Below are 18,670 nucleotides of genomic sequence, written 5' to 3'. Positions count from 1 at the left end.
GCACCAGACACTTTTATCTCCTTACCTTGCTTCACCTGACACGATATTAATATATCTCCCTGTCAGTTTCCCCCACTAGAACATCAGCAGTGGGGGCGGGGGGTGGGGTGAGGTGGGAGGGAGGGGACAGGGAGCAAGTCTGCTCAGTACACTGCTGCCCCCTAGTGTCCTGGATGGAGTGGGCGCAGAATAGCTGCTCAATAAATAGTTTATTCAGTAAGTGAATGTAGCTGTTTTTAAAGATGAGGCAGATCTATGTGCACTAACATGGGAAGATGGTCAAGTTATAAGTAAAAAAAAGCAAACTACACAACAGTAAATGCAGCAGGATATCATTTTTGCAAAAATAAAAATTTAAGAAATGTAGGCCAGGCATAGCAGCTTACACCTGTAATCCCAGCACCTTGGGAGGGAAAGGCAGGCAGATCTTCTGAGGTCAGGAGTTCGAGACAAGCCTGGTCAATATGTTGAAACCCCCGTTTCTACTAAACAATACCAAAAAAATTGGCTGAGCATGGTGGCAGGCGCCTGTAGTCCCAGCTACTTGGGAGGCTGAGGTAGAAGAATTGCTTCAACCTGGGAGGCAGAGGTTGCAGTGAGCCAACACCGTGCCACTGCACTCCAGCCTGGGCAACAAAGCAAGACTCTGTCTCAAAAAAATTAAGAAATTTAAAGAGGCACCTGTATTAATGAATTCGTAGGAAATAAGTTGGTGGAATATGGTCTCTGAGGTATGAGACCATCATGCATATCCAGTGTTGCTGCTATTGGTACCATTTGATGTTTTATCATTTAGTACTACACATATAAACAGAAAATAAAGGAGCTGCTTCTCAATTACTTATGAAAATTTCTGATGGTTTGCAAAAATGCTTTTTTTGGATACATATATACTTGCTATTGTTGTGCAAAATGGGATTATGCTTAGTACAAATCTGTTTCATAATCAGAAACACAGTGTAATGTAAAATTTTTTAAGTGAGATGGACTTTATTTATATATTTATTTATTTTTAATTCTTTTTGAGATGGAGTCTCGATCTTGTCACCCAGGCTGGAGTGCAGTGGCACAACATCTGTTCAGTGCAACCTCTCCTGGGTTCAACCGATTCTCTTGCCTCAGCCTCCTGAGTAGCTGGGATTATAGCTGCACACCACTACGCCCAGCTAATTTTTTTGTATTTTTAGTAAAGACAGGGTTTCATCATGTTGGCCAGGCTGGTCTAGAACTCCTGACCTTGGATGATCCTCCTGTCTCGGCCTCCCAAAGTGCTGGGAATACAGGCGTGTGCCACCATGCCCAGCCTATTTTTTTTAAACAGGGTCTCACTCTGTCACCCAGACTGGAGCGCAGTACGCGACTGTGGTTCATTGAAGCCTCAACCTCCCAGGCTCAAGTGATCCTCCTACCTCAGCCTCTTGAGTAGCTGGGACTACAGGTGCACACCACCACACTTGGCTAATTTTTTTCAATTTTTGTAGAGACAGGGTTTCACCATGTTGCCAAGGCTGGTCTGGAACTCCTGGGCTCAAGCAATCCTCCCACTTCAGCCTCCCAAAGTGCTGGGATTACAGGCATGAGCTACTGCATCTGACCTGCTTATAATTTTTGATGCATATATACCCAATATTTTTGTGAAAAATGGGATTATACTTACTATAGTGTTTTATAACCTGAAACATAATACATGTAGAATTTCCAAATAACAAATAAGCATAAAAACAGGTATTCTGTAATATCGTCCTTTGCTGTACCAACCTATTTTTTGTTTTTTTGTTTTTTTTTTTCAGAAATGGGGTCTTGCTCTGTTACCCAGGTTGAAATGCAGTGGCACAATCATAGCTCATTGCAGCCTTGAACTCCTGGGCTCAAGGAATTCTCTCATCTTAAGCCTCCTCCTAAGTAGCTGGGACTACAGGTGTGTGCCACTATGCCCGACTAATTTTTTTAATGTTTTGTAGAGACAGCATTTCGCCATGTTGCTCAAGCTGGTCTCAAGTGACCCTCCTGCCTCAGCCTCCCAAAGCACCAGAAGTACAGGTGTGAGCCACCATGCCTAGATATGTATTTTTCACAATGAGTAAACATTTTAGAATTGGAAGACAAATACTACATGTCACTTGAAAATGAAATCTAGAGGACTTGAGGCAACCCCCAGGAGATAGGGTTGGATAAGAAATGTATGCAGGAAGGCCGGGTGCGGTGGCTCACGCCTGTAATCCCAGCACTTTGGGAGGCCGAGGTGGGTGGATCACGAGGTCGAGAGATCGAGACCATCCTGGTCAACATGGTGAAACCCCGTCTCTACTAAAAAAATACAAAAAATTAGCTTGGCATGGTGGCGCATGCCTGTAATCCCAGCTACTCAGGAGGCTGAGGCAGGAGAATTGCCTGAACCCAGCGGGCGGAGGTTGCGGTGAGCCGAGATCGCGCCATTGCACTCCAGCCTGGGTAACAAGAGCGAAACTCCGTCTCAAAAAAAATTAAAAAAAAATAAATAAATAAAAGAAATGTATGCAGGGAAGTTGAAATCCACCACCATGTGCTTAGCTGAAGAACTGCTGGTGTATGTGTGTACGTGTGCATCTTCTTTTTTTAATTCTTTTTTTTTTTTTTTTTTTTTTGAGATGGGGTCATATTCTGTTGCCCAGGCTGGGGTACAATGGTGTAATCTTGGCTCACTGCAACCACTGCCTCCTGGGTTCAAGTGATGCTCCTGCCTCAGCCTCCTGAGTAGCTGAGATTATAGGTACCCACCACCATGCCTCGCTAATTTTTGTATTTTTAATAGAGATAGGTTTCACCATGTTGGCCAGGCTGGCCTCGAACTCCTGACCTAAAGTGATCTGCCCGCCTCAGCCTCCTAAAGTACTGGGATTACAGGCATGAGCCACTGCACCCAACCTGTGTGTGCATCTTCTATCAGAGGAAGAGAACTGGGGACAACATTTCTAAAGCCTTCTGGACAGAGTCAGTCAATTGGCCATTACTCACTAATTTAATCACATACTCACTAATTTACCGGAAACCTACAGTGTGCCAGGCCCTGAGCTGGGGACACAGCTAAGTAGACAAGGCTCCCATCACCACAGTGTGGAGGCCACAGGTGAGGTGTGTGAGTATTATTTTGGTCATGATAGCATCTATGAGCTGTGCTGATCTCATCTGTCCCCTGTGATACCCCTTAAATTAGGGGTCACCACTCCTCATTTGAGGGGACACTGAGACTCAGAAGGGGCAGCCACCTGCCTGCAGGTCACAAAACCGGTAAGGAATAAGTCCAGATTTGAACCCAGGGCTAGCAGACAACTTCGACGCCCATGCTTCTAAACACACTCCCATACAGATCGCCACAAGAAAAATAGACTGGCAGTAGTTACCACCTGTGAGCTAGGCATGTACCAGGCTTCGTGCAAATTCACTCTCATTTAATTGCCTCAGAACCTACTGGTTGGGCGTGGTGGCTCATGCCTGTAATCCCAGCACTTTGGGAGGCCAAGGCAAGCAGATCACTTGAGGTCAGGAGTTAAAGAGACCAGCCTGGCCAACATGGTCAAACCCCATCTCTACTAAAAATATAAAAATAGCTGGGCATTGTGGTGTATGCCTATAATCCCAGCTACTTGGGAGGCTAAGGCAGAACAATCGCTTGAACCCACAGGCAGAGGTTGCAGTGAGCCGAGATCACATCATTGTACTCCAGCTTGGGAGACAGAGTGAGACTCCACCTCAAAAAAAAAAAAAAAAAAAAACACCTCAGTGAGGAAAGTAACATTAGCCCCATTTCAAGAGAAGTGACTGAGGTTCAGAGAGATAAGTGGCTTGCCAGGGATCATGTGGGAGCACTGGGGACCTGAAGCCGGCTCCTTCTGGCTCCTAACCAGTGCACTGCTATATTGGATACCATGGTGGCCACCCAGACTCTGTTTCAGGAGAGGGGCACTCACTGCCTCAGCTACCCAGGGTAAAGGTGGCTGATAGCTCTCAGCTCTGTCAATGGAAGAACGACCCTTCCCTCAAAGTCCTGACTCTCACCAAGAGCAGCTTATGTCCTGGCTGCCACAGGGGGCAATCCTTGATGGCTAGCCCAGCTCCAGAGCTGCCCGTGGGATGGCTAAGGCCCAGTTGTGACTGCAGCACAGCTCAACTCCTCTGCCCAAGTCTGCTTCCTTCCCTCCCAGCGAGGTGGGTTTCCAGGGGCACACCATCACACCTCCTGTCTGTACATCCCTGTCTCAGAGTTAGCTTCCTGTGACCTTGACCTAAGGTATCTTCTTTGCCCTTGAAGGCTAAACTTTATCCTGAGGGCCTCAGGGGCTTCAGTTAAAGCATACAAGTGACAGCTCAGACTCACACTGTAGAAAGGTTCTACTGAAGGACAAGCTGGGGAGTGGAGAGACTCGAAGCCAAGAGGCCAATGAGCAGGCTGACAAGAGGGATGGGAGCTGAATTCACACCATGGCAGTGATGGCAGGGAGAAGGCCAATGCCAGCCATGGCCACTGGGTGGAATAAATGGGTCATAATTCAAGACTGGCCAAGGAGCCCTGTGCCTGGCCCAGGGGTGACTGGAGCGATGCTGGTGCCCCAGGCTGTCTCCCATCTAGAAGTCACTCCCTAGCTTTGGGCCTCCCTGTGGGATGCCCACCTTGGTTCTCCTGGTCACTAGCCATGTGGCCTGGACATGAAACCTTGGTGCCTCACTGTGTATTTGAGAAAATTGGGCTAATACCAGTCCTCTCCTCATTGGGTGGCCACAAGCAGTCAAGAATGGAGACAAGTCAGAAAGCTTGAATAGGACCCGGCACAGCGTGCCACTCCGTCAGTGTACTCCTGGTTTCCCAAACTCCCGGCTGGAGGGCTGAAAAGGGCACAGGCCTTAAGTCAGACACACCTGGCTGTAGCCCCGTGCTTCAGGGAGTCCAGATCCCACACTGGGCAGTGATCCTCGGGCCATGAAGGACTGTTACGAGAATTATGTTAAGTAACACTTGAAAAGCTCCTTGCACATGGTGTAAAATCAACAAATGACAGCTGCTGCTGTTGTGATGATGGTGGTGACTATTCCCATGAAGCTTGGCTCACCCAGCTATCCCACGGTGGGGCAAGGCTAAGCCCCGCCTACCCTTCATGCTCCAGCCATCTCCTTCTCCAGTGTTCTCCTGGTAAATGTCATCGCCATCACCCAGCTGCCCAAGCCAGACACATCACCCAGCTGCCCAAGCCAGACACAAATGCTCTCCCTCGTGTCCTCTCCTGTATCCCCCACCCCAGGCAGTCACCAAGCCCTGGTTCTCTTTAGCCTTTCCCCTAGCCTCTAGTTCTGATGTTCTCCCACCTGAGGCCCGCCAGCTCACTCCTTATCTCCTCACTGGTCTTCCTGTTACCACTTCTTCCCCCAACACCGGAGCCAATTCACTTGAGCCAGATCAAAACCCTTCAAGGGCGGCTGGGCTTGGTGGCTCATACCTGTAATCCCAGCACTCTGGAAGGCCAAGGCAGGCAGATCACCTGAGTTCAGGAATTCGAGACCAGCCTGGCTAACATGGCAAAACCCCATCTCTACTAAAAATACAAAAATGCTGGGTGTGGTGGTGCGTGTCTGTAGTCCCCGCTACTCAGGAGGCTGAGGCAGGAGAATCATTTGAACCCGGAAGGGAGAGGTTGCAGTGAGCCGAGATCACGCCATAGCACTCCAATCTGCCTGGGCAGCAAAGCGAGACTCCATCTCAAAAACAAAAACAAAAACCTTCAAGGGCATCCCATGGGCCTTCTGCTGAGGCCCAAACCTTTTAGCCAGCTCAGTAAGAGTACATCAGGCTTGTTTACCACGGTATCCCCAGGGTATGGCACAGGGTTTGTTATACAGTAGACACTCAACAAATACTGGCTGAATGGAAAATGGATGAATACACAAATGTATGTGCTGGCCATGTTGGTATGAATAACAATAAAAACAATAAAAATAATAAAAATAGTGTAATCCCAGCACTTTGGGAGGCTGAGGTAGGAGGATTACTTAAGCCCAGGAGTTCAAGACCAGCTTGGGCAACATGGCCAGACCCCATCTCTATTAAAAAAACCACAAAAATTAGCTGGGCATGGTGGCATATGCCTATAGTCCCAACTACGTGAGTCCAGGAGGTTGAGGCTGCAGTAAGCCGTGATCACACTACTATGCTCCAGCCTGGGTGACAGACTGAGACCCAGTCTCAAAGGGAAAAACAAAGGACACACATACAGCACCTGTAATGCACCAGGCCCTGTTCTTCATTGCATGTTGTTCTTCACAACAACCCTGTGTGCTATAGGGCTGTTATTCCCCAATTTTACAGTTGAACAAACTATAACCTAAAGAAACATTAAGCTCTTGTCCAAGGCCATAGAACCAGTACACAGCAGAGCTAAGATTCAAACAGGACTTAGGACGACAATCGACAATCGTAGCCAACCACAGACACTCCCAGCTGCTACACTTTGCTGGCCCCAGGCCCCAGATCCTCTCACGCGACCCTACTGAGTGGACCCTGAGACACAAAGGTCAGACAACTGTAAAATAAGGACTGTTCCAAACTTCTCTGCTGGTGAAAAAAGGGCAATCACTTTTGAGTGACTTCAGGTGCAGGGTTACTCCCTTGGAGCCTGCTTATTTCTGGGATATCAGATTAAAGAAAATTTCTGATCCTACGACTAAAGACCAGGCTGTGGAAACAAGTCAGGAGAAGCCTGTGCCCTCAGGTGAGCACAGAGCTGTCAGCTCTGTGACTCCTCATCTCCTGTCTCACCAGGGGCCTCTGGGCTTCGGGCTGGATGCAGTGACTCATACCTGTGATCCTAGCACTCTGGGAGGTGAGGCGGGCAGATCACTCGAGGCCAGGGGTTCAAGACCAGCCTGGCCAACATAACGAAACCCTATTGCTCAAAAAAATATAAAAATCAGCTAGGTATGGTGGCGCACCTGTAATCCCAGCTACTCAGGAGGCCAAGACAGGAGAATCACTTAAACCCGGGAGGCAGAGGTTAAAGGGAGGCAGAGGTTGCTGTGGGCAGAGATCGTGCCACTGCACTCTAGCCTGGGCAACAGAAGAGACTCTGACTCCAGAAAAATAAAATAAAATAAAAATAATAATAATAAAATTTGCCCTGACCTTAAAACTCACCCTGGGGCAGAAGTTTTCAAATTAGCTGGCAGCTTTATGGGGCAGTACCTCGGGGCTTGCCTATGGAGTCATCTCCACCTCCACCAGAGCAGCTCTGCTCTTGCCCAAGGTTCTGAAGGAGATTTCAATTGGAAAAAAAGTTCTGTTCTCAAAATAACTTTTGAAAGTCAGCGCCCTAAGTGATAAACATCCTTGTCAAGCAAAGTGGCCTTCTCGTGTCTTCCCTGGTGATGTTCAGGGGGTTGGATGCTGGAAATTCTGATATGAGAAAGAGAGGAGGGTGAAAATCTCTGATGAGCTTAGTCTAGTCTAATGTTAAGGCTGCCCTGGCTGCTCTGCACACCAGCTCTGGGTGTGTCTAACTGAGGATCTACTTGCTTCCCAAGGCACAGTCCTGCCTCTGGGCAGTTGTGCCCATAGTTTCTCCCACTTGGAATAAAAAGAGAAACCACATTTCAGTTCCCCACTCTGCCAAGCAATGTGTGAGGTACTTGTCCCTATTTCTCGTAACTCTCACTACAGACCTGTAAGGTATTATTATCCCCATCTTAGGAAAGGGAAAACTCAGGTTCAGAGAAGAGAAATGACACCTAAGGATTCAAATCCAGGATGCTCTGATGCCCAAAGATCCTTTCCACTGCACCCTTGCCTGCCACCTCCCATGGCTCTGCCTTCCAACCCTCTTCACTTGCAACCAAATCCTGCCCATGCTCAGGCCTCACTGGCTCCTCCAGTGCACCCCACTCCCTTGTATCACCCCATCTTTGCAGATGCTATTTCCCCTGCTCCAAATACACTTCCCTTCTCCCACACCCCCTTCACCTTGCTGATTCCTTTATGCCCTCTGGTAATTGGTTTGGATATCATCTCTTTTGGGAAGCCCTCCTGGGATGTCTGACTGGGTCAGGAACTTCCTCTGGGCCCCCAACTCTGAGCTCCCCCATCACAGCCCAGATGGCGTGCTGTGGTCATGTGCTGTCTTGCACCCCAAAGAGACTCTGAGCTCTTGGGGCCACGGTCCAGATCCACTGTGCTCACAGTGGAATCCCATGCCCAGCAAGAGGCAAGGCACACAGTAGGTGATCAATAAACACCCGCTGAATGAGTGCATGTGTGAGTTCTATATGCAGCCCTCCAGATCCAGGACATGTCAGACTCCCTGGCAGGTGCTGGGCATAGCATACAGGTGAGGTGTACACCCTGCTCTCAGCCCTGCCTCCTACAAGAAGGCTTTGGTCACCTCAGGCATTTTCCTGCTCCCCACTCCATGTCTTCATTCACTTAACAAATCTTTACACACCGACTAATCCAAGGTGGCATGAAAGGGGCATCTGGCAAAGCAGGACACAGGGGGAGATGCATGCACCACCTCTCCTCCCCCGTCCTGTCCCATGGCACATGCCAGGCACAGGCACACAGTGCAACATCAGTGAGGTGGTGTGCCACCAGCCAGGCTGCTCCTAAGACTTGACTGGCTGCCTGGCTGCCTGCCCTCCCTCATTCACTGGGTCTATGCCCCCTCCCCAGCCCCAGCCCCAGCCCCAGACCCAGCCCCAGCCCAGCTGTACCCGGTTGATGAGCTCGCCAACCATGCCTGTCCAGGAACCATTGGGCTCAGGTGCCCCGTACAGCCCGTCCTCCACCAACCGCAGGCGGTAGCGGAAGCGCAGCAGCTCAGCCAGCTCCCGCAGCATGTCCACGCAGAAGCCCTCGAAGCGCTCGTTCCCCGACAGGGCCTGGAAGTTGGGCCGGCGCATGACGTATGGGTTCTCCTGGGTGGGCAGAAGAGAGCAGGGGTCAGAGACTGGTCTGGGGGCTGGGTTGGGGGTCCTGGAACTTGGACCAGGCAGGTAGAGCAGGAATCTGCTGGCTGAGCAGGCATGATTTATTCATAGTACACATTTCTCACTTACAAATTCTCAGAGTGAGGAACAGACCTGAAAGCCAGGGGAAAAGCACATGGGTGCTGCCAGCCCCTAGCAGATTGCAGGGAGCCATTTTAATCTCCAGCAGCCAACCTGACGTTCATTGGTCCCAATCTCAAATGCCTACGAGGGAGGTGGTAACTTCAGAGTGAGTCAGACTGGATAGAGCTTGTGCCAAAGTGGATTAGGGGCTTTCAGATTTCTTATTACAACCCACAGTAAAAGATACATTTTACTCTGCAACCCACACATGAACACACATAACTAGACTTCATTCCACAGAACAGTCCTTGCCCTAGTGACTATGGGCAATACATTCTGATATTTTCTATTCTGCTAAACTTCATCTTTTCACATGGCTGGTAATGACTCACCCAACCAACTTCATAAGCCACCAATGGGTTAAAGAGGGTATCCCTCACCAGGGTTTAGCTCCAGCCCAATGCCCCATGAGGGAGGCAGGCCAAAGATGACAGATGGTACGACTGTTTTCTTTCTTTTTGAGATGAGGTTTTGTTCTCTGTTGCCCAGGCTGGAGTGCAGTGGTATCATCTCGGCTCACTGCAACCTCTGCCTCCTGGGTTTAAGTGATTCCTCTGCCTTAGCCTCCCAAGTAGCTTAGATTACAGGTACCTGCCACAATGCCTGGCTTTTTTTTTTTTTTTCAGAGATGGGGTTTCATCATGTTGACCAGGCTGGTATCTAACTCCTGGTCCCAAGTGATCCACCCTCCTCGGCCTCCCAAAGTGCTGGGATTACAGGCGTGAGCCACCATGCCCAGCCCAGATGGTGTAATTTTAAAAGAATTTGGAAACCTAAGATTGTTTTGTAAAATCTCCTGATTATAAATGTTAGCAACTCTCATGCCTGAAATCCCAGTGCTTTGGGACGTTGGAGTGGGAGGATTGCTTGAGCCCCTGAGTTCGAGGCTGCAGTGAGCTATGACTGTACCACCACATTCCAGCCTGGGCAACTGAGCAAGACTCTGTCTCTAAAATAAAATAAATGTTAGCAACTGATATGGTTAGGCTTTGTGTCCCCACCCAAGTCTCACCCTGAATTGTAATCCCCACATGTCAAGGGAGAGACCAGGTGGAGGTAACTGAATCATAAGGGCAGTTTCCCCCATGCTCTTCTTGGGATAGCGAGTTCTCATGAGATATGATGGTTTTATAGGAGGCTCTTCCCCCTTCACTCAGCACTTCTCCTTCCTGCTGCCTTGTGAAGTAAGTGCCTTGCTTCCCCTTCCTCTTCTGCGATGATTGTAAATTTCCTGAGGCCTCCTCAGCCTTGCTGAACCTGTGAGTCAATTAAATCTCTTTCCTTTATAAATCACCCAGTCTCAGGCAGTTCTTTACAGCAGTTTGAAAACGAACTAATACAGCAACCAATTCAAATTCTAATACCAATTATTATTAAATGCTCTGCAGGCCAAAACAAACACACTTGCTAGTTTGCAATCTCTGACCTACAGTCAGTCTGCCACATTGACGCTTGTATCTGACGGGTCTGAGCAAACTTTACTGACCCTATTGTGCCAAAGAAACACAAAAGCAGAAAGAATGGTCCAAGTGCTAGAAAGACGAGGCATGTGAAGATGGTAACAAATGGGAAATGTATCTGGACACAGTTATTATATAAATGGCTGTTTGTACAATGTCACTCTGGACTAATGAACAAAAGAACTTAGGACTTAGCGAAGAGCCAGGATAGAGCTTTGGTTTAAGTATCTACAATGAGCCAGGCATGGTAGCTCAAGCCTGTGATTCTAACACTTTGGGAGGCCAAAGCGGGTGGATGGCTTGAGCCCAGGAGTTCAAGATCAGCCTAGGCAACATAGCAAAACCCCATCTCTATAAAAAAAACAACAAAAACAAAAATTATTTGGGTGTGGTGGCTTACACCTATAGTCTCAGCTACTTGAGAGGCTGAGGTTGAGCCCTGGAGGCTCAGGTTGCATTGAGTCAAGATTGTGCCACTGCAGGCCAGCCTGGGTGATACAGCACGACTCTTTCAAAAAGTAGTAACATAAAATATCCGCAATGGTTATTGTGTATTGAGAACCTGTGCTGTGTGTTCTTTCAATGACATCACTTTAATTCTTCACGGCGAACTTATACTGAAATGGGCATGAGTAGACTCCTTTTACACATGTGGAAACCGAGGCTCAAAGTGGTCAAGTGACCTCCATCACCTCTCATTCATTCAACACATAATTACTGAGCTCCATGACAGACGTGGCCACAATATTGTACTGCTGATGGGGTCCATTTCTTGCTGGGCCCAGACTCCTCGGTCTGGACTGGCCTTAGGATTTACTTTGTCTAACTGGACATGGCAGAAGTGATGCTGTGTGAATTTCAGAGCCTCAGCGTTCAGAGCAGCCCCCATTTAAGGAAGTGCAGGCTGGCCTGCTGGAGGGTGAGTAAACCAAGGCATGCCAGCCAACAGCCAGCATCCACAGACATTCTGCACTTTTTAGTCCAGTCTGGATACCAGTTGAATGCTGCCACAGTGTGCCCAGGTAAGACCAGCCAAAGAACCACTGAGTTGACCCACAGAATCATGCAAAATTAGCAACTGCTATTGTTTCAGTTTCTGGGTTCTAGGTGGTTTGTCACACAGTGATAGAATCTCCTACTATGTGGCCAGGTCATAGGCCGTGGACTCCAGGACCACACAGAGCCCTACAGCTGTAGGGCAATGGGATGGAGGGCAGTCAGTGATTCTCTGTCAAGCTGCCTTTCCAGATCCAAAATTGTGGAACTGGGAACAAGAATGTGAGATTAAACTAATAATAGCAGCAGCAGCCAACATTTCTTGTGGGCTTGCTATGTGACAGCAATTCTGTCAGCGTGGGAGGGCGGTATTATTACTTCTGTTTTAGAGATGAGGATGCTGAGGTCCAGAGAAGTATAGTAAGCGGCTGAGAAGGACAAGCTGGTCTGATTCCAAAGCTCCACTCTTAAGCCCCATACAAGACTGAGCTCAAGTGGACAGAATCAGATAGTGGATATGGGAGAATCCAGACAGAGGTGAGGGACCCAGGCTGGATATCAAAGCTGGATAATCAGAAATCAAGACTCCTAAAGACAAGTGTCTGGCTCCCATATAGTCCCCTTGACATACAGAGAAGAGAACAGAGGCTCAGAGAGATAAAGCGTCTAGCCCAAGGCCACCCAGCTAAAGCAGAGCAGTGGGAAGGGAGACAGGGCAGAGCTGGGCTTCACAACCTAATCACTGTGCACTCCAAACCCTGTTCCTTCCACTATGCCAAGTTGATCTCTAAATTAGAGACTGAGGAAGTTGGGTTCAGGGTCTCAGGAATGGGATCTGAGCTTAGAGAGACAAAAAGAGACTGGGGTCTGTGAATAGAACTCAAAATTAGATAACCATAATCTAAGACTCAACTTAGAGCCACAGACTATCAGAACAGAAGGGTCCTCAAAGAGCCTCAAAGCTAGGGCCTTCAGACTTCAAAGAGAATCTTATGCAGAAGCCCAATACTGCAGCCAGACAATGAGGTACTGCTAAGTCCAGTTCTAAGAATTTAGCCTACAAATGGCGTGCATCAAAAATGCAGGTCCAAGAAAGTCAGTGCAGCACTGCTTGTAGTGAGAACAAAGACTGAAACAACTTAATTTGGGCCAAGTTAAAAAGATTATCGATGTCATAAAAGAATCCCAGGCAACCACTAAAATAGCAAGGTCTACAAGATATATTAAGAGGAAAAAAACAAGCTACAGAACAACGTGTACAATATGCTACTCTTTGTTAAAGAAAAAGCAGGGATGTGCTTGTATATGCATAGACATTGCTGGAAGGATGGTGGCCTCTGAAAAAAGAAAATGAGAGACCCAGGGAGGGAAGGAAACTGATTTTTCACTCCTCAACCACCTTATATTCTTTGAATTCTATTTTACATAGGTTTGTATTAACTTTTGTCTCTTCCCCAATTTTATTTATTTATTTTTGAGACAGGGTCTCACTCTGTCAGCCAGGCCGGAGTGCAGTGGCACAATCTTGGCTCACTAGAACCTCTGACTCTTGGGCTCAAGTGATTCTCCCACCTCAGCCTCTGGAGTAGCTGGGACCACAGGTGAGTGTCACTAATCCTGGCTAATTTTCACATTTTTTGTAGAGACAGGGTTTCATCATGTTGCCCAGGCTGGTCTCAAACTCCTGAGCTCAAGTCATCTGCCCACCCCGGCCTCCCAAAGTGCTGGGATTACAGGCATGAGCCACCACGCCCAGCCCCCTTCCCCAATGTAATGAATTTTTTAAATGTGAAGTATGATATTCAAGTGTGTATGGAAATGCATGGTTGGCTGGGCTTGGTGGCTCACATCTATAGTCCCAGAACTTTGAGAGGCCAAGGAGGGAGGATTACTTGAGCCCAGGAGTTCGAGACCAGCCTGGGCAACATAGCAAGACCCCATCTCAAAATAACTTAGATAAAAAGAAATGCAGAGTCAAGAAGAACCAAAGTAACCCTTAATAAGAAAAGCAAAGCTGAGGGTTTACCCTTTCAAATATTAACAATTTAAAGCTATGGTAATTAAGACACTGCAGTACTAGAACAAAGATGGACAAACAGACAATAGAATGGAGTGTTTAGAAACCCACAAATAAATGGATATTGATTTGTGACAAAGGTGAAACTGTCGTGAAGGGGGAAGAACGATTGTTAAAATAAATGGTGCTGCTGAATTAAATACCCATATGGAAAAAAAATATTCTGCCCGGGCACAGTGGCTCATACCTGTAATCCTAGCAGTTTGGGAGGCTGAGGCGAGTGGATCACTTGAGGTCAGGAGTTCAAGTGAACTCCTGACTAATATGGTGAAAGTCCCATTTCTACTAAAAATACAAATATGAGCCAGGTGTGGTGGTAGACGCCTGTAATCTCAGCTACTTGGGAGGCTGAGACAGGAGAATCATTTGAACCCAGGAGGCAGAGGTTGCACTGAGCCAAGATCACATGCCACTACACTCCAGCCTGGGCAACAGAGCGAGACTGAGAAAAGAGAGGAGAGAGAGGAGAGACAGAGGAGAGAGAGGGAGAGAGAGAGGGAGAGGGAGGGAGAGAGAGAGAGAGAAAGAAAGAGAGAGAGAAAGAGAGGGGAGGGGAGGGCAGGGGAGGGGAAAGGAGAGGAGAGGAAGGGAGAGGAGAGGAAGAAGAGAAGAGAAGAGAAAGTATTCTCACTCCCCTACCTCACATGCTACATAAAAATCAATTTCAGGAGGATGGCAGACCCAAATGTAAAAGGCAAAATTACTAAGTTTTCAGAAAACAAATAGAATATCTTCATGATATAGGGGTATGCACAGAATTCTTAAATTCTTAACCGATTAACCATAAAGGAAAAAAGCTGATAGAGTGAACTTTAGTAAAATTAAAAATCAAATGCTTTTATCCAAAAGATACTACTGAGAATGAAAAGGTAAGCCACAAAGGGGGAGAAGACATTTGTAATACGCACATGACTTGTACCCAAGAATGTATAAATAACTCACAAATCAATAAAAAGGTCATATATCCCAATATTTTTAAATGAAAAAAGACATGAATAGAAACCTTGCAAATGAGGATTTCCAAATAGCCAATAAAGGACCAGGTGTGGTGGCTCACGCCTGTAATCCCAGAACTTTAGGAGGCTAAGGTGGGTGGATCCCTTGAGCCCAAGAGTCCAAGACCAGCCTGGGGAACATGGTGAAACCCTATCTATTAAAAGAAAAAGAATTTTTTTTAATTAGGTGGGTGTAGTGGTGCATGCCTGTGGTCCCAGGTACTCAGGAGGCTGAGATGGGAGAAGTGCTTGAGCCCGAAGTAGAAGCTGCAGTGAGCTATGATTGGACCACTGCACTCCAGCCTGGGTAACAGAGCAAGAACCCATCTCAAAAAACAAAAACAAACAGAAACCAAACAGCCAATAAACACAAAAAGGTATTCTACCTCCCTGATCATTAGAGAAATGCAAATGAAAACCACCATACATGGTTTGTACCTTAATACACTCACCACTGATGAAAACAAGGAGCAAGTGGAAATCTCATCCATTTGCTGCTGCTGGGAATGAAAGTGAAAGTGGTTCAACCACTTTGGAAAACACTTTCGCAAAACCTGCTAAAGCTGGGACCAACACCCTGCCACCAAGTAACTCCCTGGAACACCCCAACAGAAACACAAATACATGTTCTACTGCATGGAAGAGAACCTTCCTAGCAGCACTATTCCTAACAGCAAAAAGCTAGAAACCGTGGAGAGATCCAAGATGGTTGATCACTGGCAGCTCGGGATTGTAGCTCCCAGTGAAAGCGCAAAGAATGAGAGGACGCCACACCTTCACATGAAGTCTTGTTGCTCACTTACCAGGAGATTCCCAGCGGAGGAGCCCCACCGGTCGCCAGTGCGACTCTTGTGGCCAGCAAGGTGGTTTTGCCGGCGCCTTGGAGCGTTGGTTCTTGGTGCAGAGTCAGAAAAGCACCATCAATCTTAACGCCGCTGTTTTGGTCAGCGCAGCGGGTTGCTCAGATTTCGGCGCTGAGAATCAATAAGTTGGACGTTCACTCAGAAACCCAATTACAAAAACAGTAATTATAAAGACCACAGGTGGACAAATCTACAATGAAGGGAAGAAAACAGCCAAAAAAGGCTGAGAATACCCAAGATCAGAATGCCTCTCCCTCAGCAGGGGATCACAGTTCCTTATCAGCAACGGAACAAGGCCTGATGGAGAACGAGTGTATTCCAATTACAGAAGCAGGCTTCAAAATGTGGATAATAAGAAACTTCTGTGAATTAAAAGAACTTGTTCTAACCCAATCCAAAGAAACTAAGAACTTTGAGAAAAGGTTTGACGAAATGTTAACAAGAATACACAATTTAGAGAGGAAAATAAGTGAATTGATGGAGCTGAAAAACACAATACGAGAACTACGTGAAGTATGCACAAGTTTTAACAGCCGAATTGATCAAGCAGAAGAAAGGATATCAGAGGTCGAAGACCAACTCAATGAAATAAAAGAAGACAAGATTAGAGAAAAAATGATAAAAAGGAACGAGCAAAGTCTCCAAGAAATATGGGACTATGTGAAAAGACCTAATCTACGCTTGATAGGTGTACCTGAATGTGACGAAGAGAATGAATCCAAGCTGGAAAATACGCTTCAGGACATTATTCAGGAAAATTTTCCCAGCCTAGTAAGGCAGGATAATATTCAACTCCAGGTAATACAGAGAACACCACAAAGATATTCCTCAACAAGAGCAACTCCAAGGCACATAATCGTCAGATTCACCAGGGTTGAAATGAAGGAGAAAATACTAAGGGCAGCCAGAGAGAAAGGTCAGGTTACCCACAAAGGGAAGCCTATCAGACTTAGAGCAGATCTCTCAGCAGAAACCCTACAAGCCAGAAGAAAGTGGGGACCAATATCCAACATCCTTAAAGAAAAGAACTTTCAACCAAGAATTTCACATCCAGCCAAACTAAGCTTCATAAGTGAAGGAAAAATAAAGTTTTTTGTGAACAAGCAAGCACTCAGAGATTTCATCACCACCAGGCCTGCTTTACAAGAGCTTCTGAATCACCACCAGGCCTGCTTTACAAGAGCTTCTGAAAGAACCACTACACATAGAAAGGAACAAACAGTATCAGCCTTTCTAAAAAATACCAAAAAGTAAAGAGCATCAATATAATGAAGAATTTACATAAACTAATGGGTAAAATAGCCAGCTAATATTAAATGGCAGTATTAAACTCACATATATCATTATTAATTCTAAATTTAAATTGACTAAATCCCCCAATCCAAAGACAGACAGGCAATTTGGATAAAAAACTAAAACCCATCATTATGCTGCATCCAGACCCATACACAAAGACTCAAAACAAGGGATGGAGAAAGATTTACCAACCAACCAGAGAGCTAAAATAAATAAATAAAAAGCAGAAGTTACAATTTTTGCCTCTGATAAAATAGTTGTTAAAGCAACAAAGATCAAAAGAAGCAAAGGAGGACATTATATAATGATAAAAGGATCAATGCAACAACAAGAAGAGCTAAAGATCCTAAATATATACGCACCCAATATAGGAATACCCAGACATACAAGACTAATAAAGAGACTTAGACTCCCACACAATAATAGTGGGAGACTTCAATATTAATATTAGACAGATCAATGAGACAGAAAATTAACAACGATATCCAGGACTTGAACTCAGATCTGGAACAAGTAAACGTAATTAACATTTACAGAACTCTCCACTTTTTTTTTTTTTTTTTTTTTTTTTTTTTTGTGAGACGGAGTTTCGCTCTTGTTACCCAGGCTGCAGTGCAATGGCGCGATCTCGGCTCACCGCAACCTCCGCCTCCTGGGTTGAGGCAATTCTCCTGCCTCAGCCTCCTGAGTAGCTGGGATTACAGGCACGAGCCACCATGCCCAGCTAATTTTAGAACTCTCCACTTTAAACACACAAAATATACACTCTTATCAGTACCACATCATATCAACTTAGAAGCTTAAACGAAATGTTGGTTGGCTCCTTGTTTGTTATTCTCTTCCCTCATTTTTCTTTCATGTCTCCATTATTAAGGACAATTAGAGGCATACCCATATTAGTCTGCATTCTAGCCTGGGCAATAAAGCAATACCCCCATTCTCTCTCCCTCTTCCTCTTTCTCTTTCTTTCTCTTCTTTATTCTTTTTCTTTTTTTTTTTTTTTTTGAGACGGAGTTTCGCCCTTGTTACCCAGGCTGGAGTGCAATGGCACGATCTCGGCTCACTGCAACCTCCGCCTCCTGGGTTCAGGCAATTCTCCTGCCTCAGCCTCCTGAGTAGCTGGGATTACAGGCACGTGCCACCATGCCCAGCTAATTTTTTTTGCACTTTTAGTAGAGACGGGGTTTCACCATGTTGACCAGGATGGTCTCGATCTCTCGACCTCGTGATCCACCCGCCTCGGCCTCCCAAAGTGCTGGGATTACAGGCTTGAGCCACCGCGCCCGGCTTATTCTTTTTCTTATTATTCTTTTTTTCTTTCTCAAAAAAAAAGCTAGAAACAAACTTCCGTCTAGATTTGATGAATCAGTAAATTGCAGTACATTCAACATACAACAGTGAGACTACGCTCCTTGCAATGACACAGATGAATCTCATAATGTTGGCGAAAGAAGCCAGTCTCAAGAGAGAACATACAGTATGATGCCATTTATATGAGGTTCAAAGGCGGGCAAAGTCGATTTATGGTGACGGAAGCTGAGATGGGGGTTAGCCTTGGCGGGTTAGTGAATGGAAGGGCATGGGGAGGCTTTGGGTTGGGGACAGCTGGTTGGTTACGCAGATGTGTTCAGTTTTTGAAACTTCAGTGGGAAGTTACACAATTTGTGCATGTTTCTGTATGTGTGTTACATTTCAACAAAAATCTCTGGAAAGTAAAACAAAAAATTAAAGTAGAGGAGGTTCTAGAACAATCCTCACAAGCTGATTGCTTGGACACTTTCATGAACCTGGGATCCAAATCCATATCCAGGATTTCCTGGAGTGTAAACAACCCTGATCTAGTCAAACCTCCTCACT

General features: G+C 46.4%; 1 protein-coding gene across 5 annotated transcripts in view; it reads right to left on the bottom strand.

Moving 5' to 3' along the window:
* GRIK5 (glutamate ionotropic receptor kainate type subunit 5) overlaps positions 1-18,670 on the bottom strand; it is an 84,717-nt gene that overhangs the window by 38,710 nt on the left and 27,337 nt on the right. For all 5 annotated transcript variants that reach the window (XM_039466118.2, XM_074385602.1, XM_074385603.1 and 2 more), the window contains one exon: positions 8,728-8,931. In XM_039466118.2, the coding sequence (XP_039322052.1) occupies positions 8,728-8,931 (204 nt within the window). The remainder of the gene's footprint in view (positions 1-8,727; positions 8,932-18,670) is intronic.

The sequence above is a fragment of the Saimiri boliviensis genome, chromosome 14, assembly GCF_048565385.1.
Source record: "Saimiri boliviensis isolate mSaiBol1 chromosome 14, mSaiBol1.pri, whole genome shotgun sequence".
Classification (NCBI taxonomy): domain Eukaryota; kingdom Metazoa; phylum Chordata; class Mammalia; order Primates; family Cebidae; genus Saimiri; species Saimiri boliviensis.
Note: the sequence above shows the minus strand (reverse complement) of the source record. Positions and strands in the feature narration are given on the sequence as shown.